General features: G+C 51.1%; 1 protein-coding gene across 5 annotated transcripts in view; it reads left to right on the top strand.

Annotated features, from left to right (window-relative positions):
• amph (amphiphysin) overlaps positions 1-20,769 on the top strand; it is a 452,493-nt gene that overhangs the window by 241,751 nt on the left and 189,973 nt on the right. For all 5 annotated transcript variants that reach the window (XM_072467226.1, XM_072467225.1, XM_072467224.1 and 2 more), the window contains exon 11: positions 553-681. In XM_072467226.1, coding sequence (XP_072323327.1) covers positions 553-681 — 129 coding nt within the window. The remainder of the gene's footprint in view (positions 1-552; positions 682-20,769) is intronic.

The raw sequence follows: 20,769 nt of genomic DNA, 5'->3' as shown, positions 1-20,769 counted from the left end.
CCACAGGACGAACCATCAGATGATCCTGATGTTGTCAGCAGGACTCTGGACCGCTTGCCTCATTTCTGGCATAACAGCGGTGGGTAAGTTTCAGCTGCTCACCTGCTCAAAACTGGCCCTCCATTATAACTGGCTTTCTGAAAATTGACAGCATGATATCACAAGTGTCCATTCTTAAGGCCTATTCCGGCCTCCAATATAACTAAACAATAGGAAATCCAGCGGCATTACATGTCATCACACTCTGGTGGCTGGGGATCCGTTGGCATATGGCCATGACCATTTTATATTACACATCATAGAGGTTGATTTTGTTGTTGTATTAAAGCTCCGTGTTTTCACCTAAACACTGTTGGTGTTGAGATCCAGTTTATGTGTCAACCTGAAGGTAAAGACAGCCCACTGATGGAGTACTTGAGTCTCCGGTTCCTCACAGTAGAGTTCCTGGGAGCACGGATTATGATATCTGTTCTCTTTGATACTGTTGCCTGTGTGCCAGACTTGTTTTCATTCCTTTCCCTTTAACTTCTCATTTCTCCCTGCTGTGTCTAGCTGAGAAGAGGGCCTCCGGTCCCTCCACCTCCAAAGCTCACCCCAACAAAGGAGCTGCACCAGGAAAACATTATCAACTTCTTTGAGGACAACTTTGTTCCCGAGATCAGTGTCACCAGCCCGTCACAGGTCAGCTGACTTTGCAACTGTACTGTTTACCTTGGCTTACCTATGTCCCTAGGTTTGTTTCACATCATAGTGCAGGGCGTGTGCGGGCCGAATGTGCATGAGCATTCTTTCCTGGTCCCTTTCCAGTCGGCAGCTGAAGTTACATTGGTAGACAAAACTTGCCACTGGTTCAGTCACAGACAGGAAATGTTATTACCATTTACTTTAGGTGACTGCTTACTACACACACAACTAATGATATGAGATAAAAAAAACCTTGCATTTGTTTAATGCCTTTCGTAACCTCTAATTAATTCCAGCTAATTCTTTAAGTATAATCACTATTCTAATGTAGGCAGAGATTGCACCCTAGCCAAGTCTCACGCCAGCAGTGAGATAAATGGGCAGATACCTGTTTTGTGAAATGGTGATTGAGGGATAAATGTTGACTGGGGCATATTGCTCTGTTTCAAATAGTGATTATGTCATCTTGAATGTCTGCTTGAAGAAGCAGACAGGTGCCGGAATTCTCTGGTCGTTACGATTCAATTTTCCCGCCGGCAGTGGGCAGAAACCCACAACCTTCTAACATAGAAGCAAAATCACTGCAACTGAGCCAAGGCTGATACCTATATATTAGCTCAAAGTAATGTCCGTGCACGCTTTATACATTGTGCTATGGTATCTTCTTCCTGGATTGTGCACTTTTAACAGAAGTTGCAGCACATTGTGAAGTAGGTGCAGATTAATTAACTTAGATTTTCATTCTTAGTGTATGAGCATGGAGACATTGTATGGCCGGAACTCCCATGGGTTTGTAATGCTCATGACTTTGGTTCATTGGGAATGGGAAATGATAGGGAGGGGAGCACCACTATAGGCTAAGCTGGCCGAGTCATAAAGAACACAGCTGCTAGACTGGGCCTGTGGCAGGTGGTGAGGGAACCAACAAGAGGGAAAAACGTACTTCACCACACCTTCACCAACCTGCCTTCTGCATCTGTCCATGACCTTATCGGTAGAAGTGACCACCGCACAGTACTTGTGGAGACAAAGTCCCATCTTCACTTAGATCGTTTTGTGCGGCACTACCACCATGCTAAATGGGATAGACATTGAATAGATCTAGCAACTCGAGACTGGCTACTATGAGGCACTGTGGGGTATCAGCTGTAGCAGAATTGTACTCAACCACAATCTGTAAGCTCATGGCCCGGCACATCCTCCACTCTACCATTACCACCAAGCCAGTGGATCAACCCTGTGTAGCACCATCGATCACACACGAGGCGAGACGTAAAGAACTTCAATCGAGGCTTTATTGAGCAGACTTGTTCAGACACGTTCCCCAGCAGCTCAGTCACAGAATGCAGCTGCTGGAATTAAACCCAGGTTCTTATACCCCGCCTATCTGGGTGGAGCCCAGTAGGTGGAGGATCCAATCGGGATCCAGCATCTGTCCTCCAATAGCTCCTCGGCATTCCTGGTGTACCGTATTCCCCCTAATACATACCACCACATTCTCACCTTGTTAAAAAAGAACCCGGCGGGGTGGTGGGTGGTATGGTGGTATAGGTTTACAGGGTCGGTACCTTAACCATTGAACTATATACAACCATGCCGCTTTTACTGGGCCACTGAATTATTCACATTTTACCCGATTTGCAGCGTTAACTATTTACAACAATGCCGCTTTACTGGGCCACTGAATTATATACATCTTAAGTCGATTCGATGAGTCGAGATGGTGCTCTGGTCGCCCTTTCCGATCGTCTCAGCCCGGGTGGTGGTGGTGGTGCTGGCTCGGGTCCGGTTGACTCTGGGAGCATCGCGCTGTCCCCTTCTGTTTCCTTACTCCTGGACGGGCCTGGGAGGAGGACCGATCCCCCCCGGGAAGGGGTGGCTGTGGGGTGCACCGGCGGGAGTGAGGGGGAGGTGATTTGTGTTGGGGGGGGGGGGGGGGGGGAGCTCCGGCGGGCGCCAGGTCCCGCAGAGAGACCGTGTCCTGTCGGCCGTCTGGGTACGCCACTAGGCGTACTGCGGGTTTGTGTGGAGTAGATGTACCTTTTCCACCAGCGGGTCTGATTTGTGCGTCCGCACATGTTTCCGGAGCAGGATGGGTCCCGGGGCCGCCAGCCAGGTCGGAAGTGACGTTCCAGAAGCGGACCTCCTAGAGAAGACAAGGAGGCGCTCGTGAGGTGTTTGGTTAGTGGTGGTACACAGCAGGGACCGGATAGAATGAAGTGCATCCGGGAGGACTTCCTGCCAGCGGGAAGTTGGGAGACTCCTAGACCGTAGGGCCAGTAGGACAGTCTTCCAGACGTTCCCTCTCTACCTGCCCGTTCCCTCGGGGGTTGTAGCTGGTCGTCCTGATCGAGGCTATACCCTTGCTGAGCAGGAATTGACGCAGCTCGTCACTCATGAAGGAGGACCCCCTGTCGCTATGGATGTAGGCAGGGAAACCGAACAGGGTAAAGATGGTGCCGAGGGCTTTAATGACCGTGGCCGCGGTCATGTCGGGGCAGGGGATGGCGAAGGGGAAGCGGGAGTATTCGTCAACGACGTTAAGAAAGTACGTGTTGCGATCGGTGGAGGGGAGGGGGCCTTTGAAATCCAAACTGAGGCGTTCAAAGGGACGGGAAGCCTTTATCAGGTGTGCTCTATCTGGCCTGAAAAAGTGCGGTTTGCATTCTGCGCAGATTTGGCAGTTCCTGGTGACTGTTCGGACGTCCTCGTAAGGGAGGTTGCGAGCCTTTATGAAGTGGTAGAAACGAGTGACCCCCGGGTGGCAGAGGTCCTCGTGGAGGGCTTGGAGACGGTCCACTTGTGCGTTGGCACAAGTGCCGCGGGATAGGGCATCGGACGGCTCGTTCAGCTTTCCGGGACGGTATAAGATCTCGTAGTTGTAGGTGGAGCGTTCGATCCTCCACCGCAGGATCTTGTCGTTTTTTATCTTGCCCCGCTGTGCATTATCGAACATGAAGGCTACCGACCGTTGGTCAGTGAGGAGAGTGAATCTCCTACCGGTTAGGTAATGCCTCCAATGTCGCACAGCTTCCACTATGGCTTGGGCCTTCTTTTCTACTGAGGAGTGGCGAATTTCCGAAGCGTGTAGGGTCCGGGAGAAAAAGGCCATGGGTCTGCCTGCTTGGTTGAGCGTGGCCGCCAGAGCTACGTCGGACGCGTCGCTCTCGACTTGGAAGGGGAGGGACTTGTCGATGGCGCGCATCGTGGCCTTTGCGATATCCGTTTTGATGCGGCTGAAGGCCTGACGGGCCTCTGTCGACAGGGGAAAAGTAGTGGACTGGATTAGTGGGCGGGCCTTGTCTGCGTACTGGGGGACCCACTGGGCGTAATAAGAAAAGAAGCCCAGGCAGAATTTCAGGGCTTTGGTACAGTGGAGGAGAGGGAATTCCATGAGGGGGCGCATGCATTCGGGGTCGGGGCCTATCACTCCATTACGCACTACGTAGCCAAGCATGGCTAGACGGTTGGTGCTAAACACACAATTTTCCTCGTTGTAGGTGAGGTGAGGGCGTTAGCAGTCTGGAGGAATTTGCGGAGGTTGGCGTCGTGGTCCTGCTGGTCGTGGCTGCAGATGGTGATGTTGTCGAGGTACGGGAACGTGGCCCGTAAACCATGCTGGTCGACCATTCGGTCCATCTCTCGTTGGAAGACCGAGACTCCGTTCGTGACGCCGAATGGAACCCTTAAGAAGTGGTATAGCCGCCCGTCTGCTTCGAAGGCAGTGTACTTGCGGTCACCGGGGCGAATGGGGAGCTGGTGGTAGGCGGACTTAAGGTCCACGGTGGAGAAGACCTTGTACTGTACAATCCGATTGACCATGTCGGATATGCGGGGAAGAGGGTACGCATCTAGCTGCGTGTACCTGTTGATGGTCTGACTGTAGTCTACGACCATCCTTTGCTTCTCCCCTGTCTTCACTACTACCACCTGGACTCTCCAGGGACTATTGCTGGCCTGGATTATGCCTTCCTTCAGCAGCCGCTGGACTTCGGACCTGATAAACGTCCGGTCCTGGGTGCTGTACCGTCTGCTCCTAGTGGCGACGGGTTTGCAATCCGGGGTGAGGTTCGCAAACAGGGAGGGCGGTTCGACCTAGAGTGTCGCGAGGCTGCAGATCGTCAGTGGGGGTATAGGGCAGCCAAATTTGAATGTTAAGCTATGGAGGTTGCATTGGAAGTCCAACCCCAGTAGGGTGGGAGCGCAGAGGTGGGGAAGGACATACAGCCGGTAATTTTTGAACTCTCTCCCCTGCACCGTTAGGTTTGCGATGCAGAACCCTTTGATTTCAACGGAGTGGGACCCCGCCGCCAGGAAGATTTTTTGGGTGCTTGGCCGAATTACAAGGGAACAGCGTCTTACCGTGTCCGGGTGAATAAAACTCTCCGTGCTCCCCGAGTCGATCAAACACGGCGTCTCATGGCCGTTCACCAGCACCTTTGTCGTTGTCGCCTGGAGCGTCCGGGGCCGCGACTGGTCGAGGGTCACCGATGCCAAACGTGGTTGGTGTATCAGATCGTTGTCTTCAGGCAGTGTGGAGCCGTCCACGCCGGGGTCCTTGCCTGTCAGCCAAGATGGCGGCGTCCATGGATCGCACGCGGTCAGGGGTGGACAAAATGGCCGCTCCCATGAGTCGCATGCGGCCGGGGGTGGACAAAATGGCCGCTCTCATGGATCGCACGCGGCCTGTGGGTAGGAAGATGGCGGCGCCCGTCCCCCCCTCGTGGTGTCCGGGGTCCAAAATGGCGGCACCCGTTGGCCGCCCGTGGGTCGCTGGGGGGGTTGAGCCCGTGGTCCCATTTGTTCCCCGGAGATAGCGGCGACCCCACGGGACTGGCACACCGCTGCGTAGTGCCCCTTTTTACCGCGGCTTTTGCAGGTGGCCCAGCGGGCCGGGCAGTGTTGGCGGGGGTGTTTTGACTGCCCGCAAAAGTAGCAGCGGGGGCCCCCCGGGTGGTCTGGGATTCTGGCTGCGCACGCTTGTGGAGGGGTTGGGGTTGCCGGGGGGTCGGTCGCAGCGGGGGTCCACGGAGCCCAAGGGGCTGGAGCGCGGTCAGGGGCATAGGCGCGGGCGTTTTGGGAGGCCACGTCGAGGGAGGCTGCGAGGGCCCGTGCCTCTGTGAGCCCGAGAGAGTCTTTCTCTAAAAGTCTCTGGTGAATTTGCGATGATGCCAAACCTGCTACATACGCGCCTCTGATCAGGAGCTCCGTGTGTTCGTTCGCCGTAACCGCTGGGCAGTTGCAGTTTCGTCCCAGGATCGTTACAGCATTGAAGAATTTGTCTAGCGATTCCCCGGGGATTTGTCGTCTCGTCGCGAGCTGGTAGCGTGCGTAGACCTGGTTGACGGGCCGAATGTAGGTCTCTTTCAGCAAGTTGATCGCCTCTGGGAATTCTCCTGCGCCCTCGATGAGTGAGTAGATTTCGGGACTCACTCTGGAATGTAGGACCTGTATCTTCTGGTCTTCTGTTGGTCTGCCGGGGGCTGTTCGGAGGTATCCCTCAAAGCCCGCCAGCCAGTGCTTAAACGCCGATGTTGCGTTTGCTGCGTGGGGGCTGATTCGCAGGCACTCCAGGGTGATCCGGAGCTCCATATTCCTTTTTAAGTCTGCTCAATAAATTGTAGCACCATCGATCACACACGAGGCGAGACGTAAAGAACTTCAATCGAGGCTTTGTTGAGCAGACTTGTTCAGACACGTTCCCCAGCAGCTCAGTCACAGAATGCAGCTGCGGGGATTAAACCCAGGTTCTTATACCCCTCCTATCTGGGTGGAGCCCAGTAGGTGGAGGATCCAATCGGGATCCAGCATCTGTCCTCCAATAGCTCCTCGACATTCCTGGTGTACCGTATTACCCCTAATACATACCACCACACCCTGGCTCAATGAAGAGTGCAGGAGGGCAAACCAGGGGCAGCACCAAGCATATCTAGAAAATAGGTGTCAACTTGGTGAAGCTACAATGCAGGACTACGTGTGCCAAACAGCACAAACTGCAAGCAATAGGCAGAGCTAAGCGATTCCATAACCAATAGATCACATCTCAGCTCTGCAGTCCTGCCACGTCCAGCCGTGAATGATGGAGGATAATTAAACAAGTTATTGAAGGAAGATGCCTACAAATGTCCCCATCCTCAGTGATGGAGGAGCCCAGCACATTAGTGTAAAAGATAAGACTGAAGCATTTGCAACAACCTTCAGCCAGGAGTGCCCAGTGGATGATCCATCTCAGTTTCCTCCAGAAGTTACTGGCATCATAAATACCAGTCTTCAGCAAATTTGATTCACTCCACATGACATCAAGTAATGGCTGAAGGCACTGGACACTGCAAGCTATGGGCCCTAACAATATTCACGCAATAGTACTAAAGACTTGTGCTCCTGAACCTGCCAAGCCCCTAGCCAAACTGTTTCACTACAGCTACAACACTGGCAGCAACCTGAGAATGTGGAACATTGGCCAGGGATGTCCTGCATCAAAAAAACAGGGCAAATGCAACCCAGCCAATTACTGCCCCATTAGTCTACTCTCAATCATCAGTAAAGTGATGTCAGGGGTCATCAACAGTGCTATCACCGGCACTTGTTCAGCAACAACCTGTTTACAGATGCTCAGTTTGGGTTGTGCCAGGGTCACTCAGCCCCTGACCTCATTGTGAACTCCAGAGGTGAGGTGAGAGTGACTGCCCTTGACATCAAGACAGCATTTGACTGAGTATGACATTAGGGAGCTCTGGGAAAACTGGAGTCAGTGAAAATCACGGGGAAAACCCTCCACTGGTTGGAATCATACCTGGCACAAAGGATTGTGGTTGTTTGATGTCAGTTATCTCAGTTCCAGGACATCACTGCAGGGGTTCCTCAGGGTAGTGCCTTGGTCCAACCATCTTCAGCTGCTTCATCATTGCCCTTCCTTCCATCACAAGATCAGAAGTGGGAATGTTAGTTGATAATTGCACAATGTTCAGCACAATTTGCAACTCCTCAGACATTGAAGCAGCCCATGTCCAAATGCAGCAAGACCTGAACAATATCCAAGCTTTGACTGACAAAGTAACATTTGAACCACACAAATGCCAGGCAATGACCATATCCAACACGAGAGAATCTAACTATCTCCCCTTGACAATCAATGGCATTACCATCGCTGAATCCCCTGAAGATGGCAGGTGTGGGGTTTAGTTCTTTTAAAAATCTCTGTCGACAGCAACAGACAGGGTTCAAAACCTGCACGTTGAATGGAGAGAGAAACAGAAAGAGAAAGAGAGACCCACACAGTGATCAAGAGAGAGACCCACACAGTGATCGAGGGAGAGAGACCCACACAGTGATCTAGAGAGAGAGACCCACACAGCGATCTAGAGAGAGACACCCACACAGTGATCTAGAGAGAGAGAGAGAGAGAGAGACCCACACAGTGACCTAGAGAGAGAGACCCACACAGTGACCTAGAGAGAGAGACCCACACAGCGATCTAGAGAGAGACACCCACAGTGATCTAGAGAGAGAGAGAGAGAGAGAGAGACCCACACAGTGACCTAGAGAGAGAGACCCACACAGTGACCTAGAGAGACTCACACAGTGATCTAGAGAGAGAGACCCACACAGTGACCTAGAGAGAGAGACCCACACAGTGATCTAGAGAGAGAGTCCCACACAGTGATCTAGAGAGAGAGTCCCACACAGTGACCTAGAGAGAGAGACCCACACGGTGATCTAGAGAGAGAGACCCACACAGTGATCTAGAGAGAGAGACCCACACAGTAATCTAAAGAGAGAGACCCACACAGTGATCTAGAGAGAGACCCACACAGTGATCTAGGGAGTGACCCACAGAGTGATCTAGGGAGAGAGAGAGACCCACACAGTGATCTAGAGAGACCCACACAGTGATCTAGAGAGAGAGACACACACAGTGATCTAGAGAGCGAGAGACTCACACAGTGATCTAGAGAGAGAGAGACCCACACAGGGATCTAGAGAGAGAAAGCGACCCACAAAGTGATCTAGAGAGAGACCCACTCAGTGATCTAGAGAGAGACCCACACATTGATCTAGAGAGACAGACCCACACAGTGATCTATAGAGAGAGACCCACACAGTAATTTAGAGAGAGAGAGACCCACACAGTGATCTAGGGAGAGACCCACACAGTGATCTCGAGAGATACAGACCCACCCAGTGGTCAAGGGAGAGACAGAGACCCACACAGTAATCTAGAGAAAAAGAGACCCACACAGAGATCTGGAGAGAGAGAGACCCACACAGGGATCAAGAGAGAGAGGCCCACACAGTGATCCAAAGAGAGGGAGACCCACCCAGTGATCTAGAGAGAGAGAGACCCACACAGTGATCTAGAGAGAGAGACCGACACAGTGATCTAGAGAGAGAGACCCACACAGTGACCTAGAGAGAGAGACCCACACAGCGATCTAGAGAGAGACACCCACAGTGATCTAGAGAGAGAGAGAGAGAGAGAGAGACCCACACAGTGACCTAGAGAGAGAGACCCACACAGTGACCTAGAGAGACTCACACAGTGATCTAGAGAGAGAGACCCACACAGTGACCTAGAGAGAGAGACCCACACAGTGATCTAGAGAGAGAGTCCCACACAGTGATCTAGAGAGAGAGTCCCACACAGTGACCTAGAGAGAGAGACCCACACGGTGATCTAGAGAGAGAGACCCACACAGTGATCTAGAGAGAGAGACCCACACAGTAATCTAAAGAGAGAGACCCACACAGTGATCTAGAGAGAGACCCACACAGTGATCTAGAGAGACCCACACAGTGATCTAGAGAGAGAGACACACACAGTGATCTAGAGAGCGAGAGACTCACACAGTGATCTAGAGAGAGAGAGACCCACACAGGGATCTAGAGAGAGAAAGCGACCCACAAAGTGATCTAGAGAGAGACCCACTCAGTGATCTAGAGAGAGACCCACACATTGATCTAGAGAGACAGACCCACACAGTGATCTATAGAGAGAGACCCACACAGTAATTTAGAGAGAGAGAGACCCACACAGTGATCTAGGGAGAGACCCACACAGTGATCTCGAGAGATACAGACCCACCCAGTGGTCAAGGGAGAGACAGAGACCCACACAGTAATCTAGAGAAAAAGAGACCCACACAGAGATCTGGAGAGAGAGAGACCCACACAGGGATCAAGAGAGAGAGGCCCACACAGTGATCCAAAGAGAGGGAGACCCACCCAGTGATCTAGAGAGAGAGAGACCCACACAGTGATCTAGAGAGAGAGACCGACACAGTGATCTAGAGAGAGAGACCCACACAGTGATCTAGAGAGAGAGACCCACACAGTGATCTAGAGAGAGAGACCCACACAGTGATCTCGAGAGAGAGAGAGAGACCCACACAGTGATCTAGAGAGAGAGAGACCCACACAGTGATCTAGAGAGAGAGTCCCACACAGTGAACTAGAGACAGAGAGACCCACACAGTGATCTAGAGACAGAGAGTCCCACACAGTGATCTAGAAAGAGAGAGAACCACACAGTGATCTAGAGAGAGAGAACCACACGGTGATCTAGAGAGAGAGACCCACACAGTGATCTAGAGAGAGAGAGACCCACACAGTGATCTAGAGAGAGAGACCCACGCAGTGATCTAGAGAGAGAGATCCTCACAGTGATCTCGAGAGAGAGACCCACACAGTGATCTAGAGAGAGAGACCCACAGTGATCTAGAGAGAGAGAGAGAGACCCACACAGTGATCTAGAGAGAGAGAGACCCACACAGTGATCTAGAGAGAGACCCACACAGTGATCGAGAGAGAGACACACACACACAGTGATCTAGAGAGCGAGAGACCCACACAGGGATCTAGAGAGAGAAAGCAACCCACAAAGTGATCTAGAGAGAGACTCACACAGTGATCTAGAGAGAGGGATACCCACACAGTGACCTAGAGAGAGAGACCCACACAGTGATCTAGTGAGAGAGATCCACACAGTGATCTAGAGTGAGAGACCCACACAAGTGATCTAGAGAGAGAGAGAGACCCACACGGTGATCTAGATAGAGAGAGAGACCCACACAGTGATCTAGGGAGAGACCCCACAGAGAGCGAGAGAGAGATCCACGCAGTGATCTAGAGAGAGAGACCCACACAGTAATCTAGAGAGAGAGACCCACACAGTGATCTAGAGAGAGAGAGGCCCACACAGTCATCTAGAGTGAGACCCACACAGTGATCTAGAGAGAGAGAGAACCACACAGTGATCTAGAGAGAGAGAGTACCACACGGTGATCTAGGGAGAGACCCACACATTGATCTAGGGAGACAGACCCACACAGTGATCTAGAGAGAGAGACCCACACAAGTGATCTAGAGAGATAGAGAGACCCACACAGTGATCTAGAGAGAGCGAGAGACCCACACAGTGATCTAGGGAGAGACAGACCCACACAGTGATCTAGCGAGAGTCCCACACAGTGATCTAGAGAGTACCACACGGTGATCTAAGAGAGAGAGAACCACACAGTGATCTATAGAGAGACCCACACAGTGATCTAGAGAGAGAGACCCACACAGTGATCTAGAGAGAGAGATACTCACACAGTGATCTAGAGAGAGAGAGAGACCCACACAGTGATCTAGAGAGAGAGAGACCCACACAGTGATCTAGAGAGAGAGTCCCACACAGTGATCTAGAGAGAGAGACCCACACAGCGATCTAGAGAGAGAGAGAGAGACCCACACAGTGATCTAGAGAGAGAGAGACCCACACAGTGATCTCGAGAGAGAGTCCCACACAGTGATCTAGAGAGAGACCCACACAGTGATCTAGAGAGAGAGACCCACACAGTGATCTACAGAAGAGACCCACACAGTGATCTAGAGTGAGAGACCCACACAAGTGATCTAGAGAGAGAGAGAGAGACCCACACAGTGATCTAGAGAGAGAGAGACACACACACAGTGATCTAGAGAGAGAGAGACCCACACAGTGATCTAGAGTGAGAGACCCACACAAGTGATCTAGAGAGAGACCCACACAGTGATCGAGAGAGAGAGAGAGAGATACCCACACAGTGATCTAGAGAGGTAGAGAGACCCACACAGTGATCTAGAGAGAGAGAGAGGGCCATACAGTGATCTAGAGAGAGGCTCACACAGTGATCTAGAGAGAGAGTCCCACACAGTGATCGAGAGAGAGATCCACGCAGTGATCTAGAGAGAGAGAGACCCACACCGTGATCTAGAGAGAGAGACCCACACAGTAATCTAGAGAGAGAGAGAGACCCACACAGTGATCTAGAGTGAGAGACCCACACAAGTGATCTAGAGAGAGGCCCACACAGTGATCTAGAGAGAGAGTCCCACACAGTGATCGATAGAGAGAGAGATCCACACAGTGATCTAGAGAGAGAATGACCCACACCGTGATCTAGAGAGAGAGACCCACACAGTAATCTAGAGAGAGAGAGAGACCCACACAGTGATCTGGAGAGGGAGAGGCCCATACAGTTATCTAGAGAGAGGCCCACACAGTGATCTAGAGAGAGAGACCCACACAGTAATCTAGATAGAGAGAGACCCACACAGTGATCTAGAGAGAGAGGGAGACCCACCCAGTGACCTAGAGAGAGAGAGACACCCACACAGTGATCTAGAGAGAGAGACCCACAGTGATCTAGAGAGAGAGACCCACACAGTGATCTGGAGAGAGTGTACCACACAAGTGATCTAGAGAGACCCACACAGTGACCTAGAGTGAAACACCCACACAGTGATCTAGAGAGAGAGAGAGAGAGACCCACACAGTGATCTAGAGAGAGAGAGACACACACACAGTGATCTAGAGAGAGAGAGACCCACACAGTGATCTAGAGAGAGAGTCCCACACAGTGATCTAGAGACAGAGAGTCCCACACAGTGATCTAGAGAGAGAGACCAACACAGTGATCTAGAGAGAGAGAGTCCCACACAGTGATCTAGAGAGAGAGACCCACACAGTGATCTAGAGAGAGAGTCCCACACAGTGATCTAGAGAGAGAAAGACCCACACAGTAATCTAGAGAGAGAGAGACCCACACAGGGATCTAGAGAGAGAGATACCCACACAGTGATCTAGAGAGACAGAGAGACCCACAAAGTGATCTAGATAGAGACCCACGCAGTCATCTAGAGAGAGACCCACACAGTGATCTAGAGAGTGAGACCCACACAGTGATCTAGAGAGAGATATACCCACACAGTGATCTAGAGAGAGAGACCCACACAGTGATCTAGAGAGAGAGACCCACACAGTGATCTAGAGAGAGAGACCCACACAGTGATCTAGAGAGAGAGACCCACACAGTGATCTAGAGAGAGAGACCCACACAGTGATCTAGAGAGAGAGCCCCACACAGTGATCTAGAGAGAGAGAGAGAGACCCACACACTGATCTAGAGAGAGAGAGAGAGACCCACACACTGATCTAGAGAGTGAGACCCACACAGTGATCTAGAGAGAGAGACCCACACAGTGATCTAGAGAGAGAAACCCACACAGTGATCTAGAGAGAGAGAGAGAGACCCACACAGCGATCTAGAGAGAGAGAGACCCACAGAGTGATCTAGAGAGAGAGTCCCACACAGTGATCTAGAGAGAGAGAGAGACCCACACAGTCATCTAGAGAGAGAGCCACACAGTGATCTAGATAGAGAGACCCACACAGTGATCTAGAGAGAGAGAGAGACCCACACAGTGATCTAGAGAGAGAGAGAGAGACCCACACAGTGATCTAGAGAGAGAGATACCCAAACAGTGATCTAGAGAGAGACCCACACAGTGATCTAGAGAGAGAGACCCACACAGTGGTCTAGGATGAAAGACCCACACAGTGATCTCGAGAGAGAGAGAGACCCACACAATGATCTAGAGAGAGAGAGACACACAATCAGTGATCTAGAGAGAGAGAGAGAGACCCACACAGTGATCTAGAGAGAGAGTCCCACACAGTGATCTAGAGACCGAGTGTCCCACACGGACATCTAGAGAGAGAGAGAACAGCACAGTGATCTAGAGAGAGAGAGGACCACACAGTGATCTAGAGAGACCCACACAGTGATCTAGCAAGAGAGAGACCCACACAGTGATCTAGAGAGAGAGACCCACGTAGTGATCTAGAGAGAGAGACACTCACACAGTGATCTAGAGAGAGAGACCCACACAGTGATCTAGAGACAGAGATCCACACAGTGATCTAGAGAGAGAGAGAGACTCACACAGTGATCTAGAGAGAGAGAGACAAACACAGTGATCTAGAGAGAGAGTCCCACACAGTGATCTAGAGAGAGAGACCCACACAGTGATCTAAAGAGAGAGACCACACAGCGATCTAGAGAGAGGGAGTACCACACGGTGATCTAGAGAGAGAGACCCATACAGTGATCTAGCGAGAGAGAGACCCACACAGTGATCGAGAGAGAGAGACCCACGCAGTGATCTTGAGAGAGACCCACACAGTGATCTAGAGAGAGAGACCCACACAGTGATATAGAGAGAGAGAGAGAGACCCACACAGTGATCTAGAGAGAGAGAGAGAGAGACCCACACAGTGATCTAGAGAGAGAGAGACCCACACAGTGATCTAGAGAGAGAGTCCCACACAGTGATCTAGAGAGAGAGACCCACACAGTGATATAGAGAGAGAGAGAGAGACCCACACAGTGATCTAGAGAGAGAGAGACCCACAAAGTGATCCAGATAGAGACCCACACAGTGATCTAGAGAGAGACCCACACAGGGATCTCGAGAGAGAGAGACCCACACAGTGATCTAGAGAGAGAGTCCCACACAGTGATCTAGAGAGAGAGACCCACACAGCGATCTAGAGAGAGAGAGAGAGACCCACACAGTGATCTAGAGAGAGAGAGACCCACACAGTGATCTCGAGAGAGAGTCCCACACAGTGATCTAGAGAGAGACCCACACAGTGATCTAGAGAGAGAGACCCACACAGTGATCTACAGAAGAGACCCACACAGTGATCTAGAGTGAGAGACCCACACAAGTGATCTAGAGAGAGAGAGAGAGACCCACACAGTGATCTAGAGAGAGAGAGACACACACACAGTGATCTAGAGAGAGAGAGACCCACACAGTGATCTAGAGTGAGAGACCCACACAAGTGATCTAGAGAGAGACCCACACAGTGATCGAGAGAGAGAGAGAGAGATACCCACACAGTGATCTAGAGAGGTAGAGAGACCCACACAGTGATCTAGAGAGAGAGAGAGGGCCATACAGTGATCTAGAGAGAGGCTCACACAGTGATCTAGAGAGAGAGTCCCACACAGTGATCGAGAGAGAGATCCACGCAGTGATCTAGAGAGAGAGAGACCCACACCGTGATCTAGAGAGAGAGACCCACACAGTAATCTAGAGAGAGAGAGAGACCCACACAGTGATCTAGAGTGAGAGACCCACACAAGTGATCTAGAGAGAGGCCCACACAGTGATCTAGAGAGAGAGTCCCACACAGTGATCGATAGAGAGAGAGATCCACACAGTGATCTAGAGAGAGAATGACCCACACCGTGATCTAGAGAGAGAGACCCACACAGTAATCTAGAGAGAGAGAGAGACCCACACAGTGATCTGGAGAGGGAGAGGCCCATACAGTTATCTAGAGAGAGGCCCACACAGTGATCTAGAGAGAGAGACCCACACAGTAATCTAGATAGAGAGAGACCCACACAGTGATCTAGAGAGAGAGGGAGACCCACCCAGTGACCTAGAGAGAGAGAGACACCCACACAGTGATCTAGAGAGAGAGACCCACAGTGATCTAGAGAGAGAGACCCACACAGTGATCTGGAGAGAGTGTACCACACAAGTGATCTAGAGAGACCCACACAGTGACCTAGAGTGAAACACCCACACAGTGATCTAGAGAGAGAGAGAGAGAGACCCACACAGTGATCTAGAGAGAGAGAGACACACACACAGTGATCTAGAGAGAGAGAGACCCACACAGTGATCTAGAGAGAGAGTCCCACACAGTGATCTAGAGACAGAGAGTCCCACACAGTGATCTAGAGAGAGAGACCAACACAGTGATCTAGAGAGAGAGAGTCCCACACAGTGATCTAGAGAGAGAGACCCACACAGTGATCTAGAGAGAGAGTCCCACACAGTGATCTAGAGAGAGAAAGACCCACACAGTAATCTAGAGAGAGAGAGACCCACACAGGGATCTAGAGAGAGAGATACCCACACAGTGATCTAGAGAGACAGAGAGACCCACAAAGTGATCTAGATAGAGACCCACGCAGTCATCTAGAGAGAGACCCACACAGTGATCTAGAGAGTGAGACCCACACAGTGATCTAGAGAGAGATATACCCACACAGTGATCTAGAGAGAGAGACCCACACAGTGATCTAGAGAGAGAGACCCACACAGTGATCTAGAGAGAGAGACCCACACAGTGATCTAGAGAGAGAGACCCACACAGTGATCTAGAGAGAGAGACCCACACAGTGATCTAGAGAGAGAGCCCCACACAGTGATCTAGAGAGAGAGAGAGAGACCCACACACTGATCTAGAGAGAGAGAGAGAGACCCACACACTGATCTAGAGAGTGAGACCCACACAGTGATCTAGAGAGAGAGACCCACACAGTGATCTAGAGAGAGAAACCCACACAGTGATCTAGAGAGAGAGAGAGAGACCCACACAGCGATCTAGAGAGAGAGAGACCCACAGAGTGATCTAGAGAGAGAGTCCCACACAGTGATCTAGAGAGAGAGAGAGACCCACACAGTCATCTAGAGAGAGAGCCACACAGTGATCTAGATAGAGAGACCCACACAGTGATCTAGAGAGAGAGAGAGACCCACACAGTGATCTAGAGAGAGAGAGAGAGACCCACACAGTGATCTAGAGAGAGAGATACCCAAACAGTGATCTAGAGAGAGACCCACACAGTGATCTAGAGAGAGAGACCCACACAGTGGTCTAGGATGAAAGACCCACACAGTGATCTCGAGAGAGAGAGAGACCCACACAATGATCTAGAGAGAGAGAGACACACAATCAGTGATCTAGAGAGAGAGAGAGAGACCCACACAGTGATCTAGAGAGAGAGTCCCACACAGTGATCTAGAGACCGAGTGTCCCACACGGACATCTAGAGAGAGAGAGAACAGCACAGTGATCTAGAGAGAGAGAGGACCACACAGTGATCTAGAGAGACCCACACAGTGATCTAGCAAGAGAGAGACCCACACAGTGATCTAGAGAGAGAGACCCACGTAGTGATCTAGAGAGAGAGACACTCACACAGTGATCTAGAGAGAGAGACCCACACAGTGATCTAGAGACAGAGATCCACACAGTGATCTAGAGAGAGAGAGAGACTCACACAGTGATCTAGAGAGAGAGAGACAAACACAGTGATCTAGAGAGAGAGTCCCACACAGTGATCTAGAGAGAGAGACCCACACAGTGATCTAAAGAGAGAGACCACACAGCGATCTAGAGAGAGGGAGTACCACACGGTGATCTAGAGAGAGAGACCCATACAGTGATCTAGCGAGAGAGAGACCCACACAGTGATCGAGAGAGAGAGACCCACGCAGTGATCTTGAGAGAGACCCACACAGTGATCTAGAGAGAGAGACCCACACAGTGATATAGAGAGAGAGAGAGAGACCCACACAGTGATCTAGAGAGAGAGAGAGAGAGACCCACACAGTGATCTAGAGAGAGAGAGACCCACACAGTGATCTAGAGAGAGAGTCCCACACAGTGATCTAGAGAGAGAGACCCACACAGTGATATAGAGAGAGAGAGAGAGACCCACACAGTGATCTAGAGAGAGAGAGACCCACAAAGTGATCCAGATAGAGACCCACACAGTGATCTAGAGAGAGACCCACACAGGGATCTCGAGAGAGAGAGACCCACACAGTGATCTAGAGAGACAGAGAGACCCACAAAGTGATCTAGATAGAGACCCACACAGTGATCAAGAGAGAGACACACACAGTGGTCCAGAGAGAGAGAGAGAAAGACCCACACGGTGATCTAGAGAGAGCGAGACCCACACAGTGATCTTGAGACAGAGAGACCCACACAGTGATCTAGAGAGAGAGACCCACACAAGTGATCTAGAGAGAGACCCACACAGTGATCTAGAGAGAGAGAGAGAGAGACCCACACAGTGATCTAGAGAGGTAGAGAGACCCACACAGTGATCTAGAGAGAGAGAGAGAGGGCCATACAGTGATCTAGAGAGAGGCTCACACAGTGATCTAGAGAGAGAGTCCCACACAGTGATCGAGAGAGAGATCCACGCAGTGATCTAGAGAGAGAGAGACCCACACCGTGATCTAGAGAGAGAGACCCACACAGTAATCTAGAGAGAGAGAGAGACCCACACAGTGATCTAGAGTGAGAGACCCACACAAGTGATCTAGAGAGAGACCCACACAGTGATCTAGAGAGAGAGAGTGAGAGACCCACACAGTGATCTAGAGAGGTAGAGAGACCCACACAGTGATCTAGAGAGAGAGAGAGAGAGGGCCATAAAGTGATCTAGAGAGAGGCTCACACAGTGATCTAGAGAGAGAGTCCCACACAGTGATCGAGAGAGAGATCCACGCAGTGATCTAGAGAGAGAGAGACCCACACCGTGATCTGGAGAGAGAGACCCACACAGTAATCTAGAGAGAGAGAGAGAGACCCACACAGTGATCTGGAGAGAGAGAGAGAGAGACCCACACAGTGATCTAGAGGGGGAGAGGCCCATACAGTGATCTAGAGAGAGGCCCACACAGAGATCGAGAGAGAGAGATCCACGCAGTGATCTAGAGAGAGAGACCCACACAGTAATCTAGAGAGAGAGACCCACACAGTGATCGAGAGAGAGAGAGAGAGAGTGGCCCACACAGTGATCTAGAGTGAGACCCACACAGCGATCTAGAGAGAGAGAGATCCACACCGTGATCTAGAGAGAGAGACCCACACAGTGATCTAGAGAGAGAGACCCACAGTGATCTAGAGAGAGCCCCACGCAGTGATCTAGAGAGATACTCACACAGTGATCTAGAGAGAGAGAGAGAGAGACCCACACAGTGATCTAGAGAGAGAGACCCACACAGTGATCTAGAGAGAGAGTCCCACACAGTGATCTAGAGAGACCCACACAGCGATCTAGAGAGAGAGAGAGAGAGAGAGAGAGAGACCCACACAGCGATCTAGAGAGAGAGAGAGAGACCCACACAGTGATCTAGAGAGAGAGAGACCCACACAGTGATCTAGAGAGAGAGTCCCACAAAGTGATCTAGAGAGAGAGACCCACACAGTGATCTAGAGAGAGAGACCCACACTGTGATCTAGAGAGAGAGACCCACACTGTGATCTAGAGAGAGAGACCCACACAGTGATCTAGAGTGAGAGACCCACACAGTGATCTAGAGTGAGAGACCCACACAAGTGATCTAGAGAGAGAGAGAGACTCACACAGTGATCTAGAGAGAGAGAGAGAGAGAGACCCACACAGTGATCTAGGGAGAGACCCCACACAGAGATCGAGAGAGAGAGAGATCCACGCAGTGATCTAGAGAGAGAGACCCACACAGTAATCTAGAGAGAGAGACCCGCACATTGATCTAGAGAGAGAGACCCACACAGTGATCTAGAGTGAGAGACCCACACAAGTGATCTAGAGAGAGAGAGAGACCCACACAGTGATCTAGAGAGAGAGAGAGAGACCCACACAGTGATCTGGAGAGAGAGAGAGAGAGACCCACACAGTGATCTAGAGGGGGAGAGAGAGGCCCATACAGTGAACTAGAGAGAGGCCCACACAGTGATCTAGAGAGAGAGTCCCACACAGTGATCGATAGAGAGAGAGATCCACACAGTGATCTAGAGAGAGAGACCCACACAGTAATCTAGATAGAGAGAGACCCACACAGTGATCTAGAGAGAGTGTACCACACAAGTGATCTGGAGAGACCCACACAGTGACCTAGAGTGAAACACCCACACAGTGATCTAGAGAGAGAGAGAGAGAGAGAGAGAGACCCACACAGTGATCTAGAGAGAGAGTCCCACATAGTGATCTAGAGAGACCCACACAGTGATCTAGAGAGAGAGTCCCACACCGTGATCTAGAGAGAGAGACCCACACAGTGATCTAGAGAGAGAGACCCACACAGTGATCTAGAGAGAGAGACGCACACAGTGATCTAGAGTGAGAGACCCACACAAGTGATCTAGAGAGAGAGAGAGACCCACACAGTGATCTTGAGAGAGAGAGAGATCCACGCAGTGATCGAGAGACCCACACAGTAATCTAGAGAGAGAGACCCACGCAGTGATCTAGAGAGAGAGAGAGAGAGGCCCACACAGTGATCGAGAGTGAGACCCACACAGTGATCTAGAGAGAGAGAGACCCACACCGTGATCTAGAGAGAGAGACCCACACCGTGATCTAGAGAGAGACCCACAGTGTGATCTAGAGAGAGACCCACACAGTGATCTAGAGAGAGACCCACACAGTGATCTAGAGAGAGACTCACACAGTGATCTAGAGAGAGGGATACCCACACAGTGACCTAGAGAGAGAGACCCACACAGTGATCGAGAGAGAGAGATCCACACAGTGATCTAGAGTGAGAGACCCACACAAGTGATCTAGAGAGAGAGAGAGAGACCCACACAGTAATCTAGAGAGAGAGAGAGACCCACACAGTGATCTAGGGAGAGACCCCACAGAGATCGAGAGAGAGATCCACGCAGTGATCTAGAGAGAGAGACCCACACAGTCATCTAGAGAGAGAGACCCACACAGTCATCTAGAGAGAGAGACCCACACAGTGATCTAGAGCGAGAGACCCACACAGTGATCTAGACAGAGAGAGACCCACACAGGGATCTAGAGAAAGAGTCCCACACAGTGATCTAGAGACAGAGAGTCCAACACGGTGATCTAGTGAGAGAGAACCACACAGTGATCTAGAGAGAGAGAGTACCACACGGTGATCTAGGGAGAGACCCACACATTGACCTAGGGAGACAGACCCACACAGTGATCTAGAGAGAGAGAC

The sequence above is a fragment of the Scyliorhinus torazame genome, chromosome 11, assembly GCF_047496885.1.
Source record: "Scyliorhinus torazame isolate Kashiwa2021f chromosome 11, sScyTor2.1, whole genome shotgun sequence".
NCBI lineage: Eukaryota > Metazoa > Chordata > Chondrichthyes > Carcharhiniformes > Scyliorhinidae > Scyliorhinus > Scyliorhinus torazame.
Note: the sequence above shows the minus strand (reverse complement) of the source record. Positions and strands in the feature narration are given on the sequence as shown.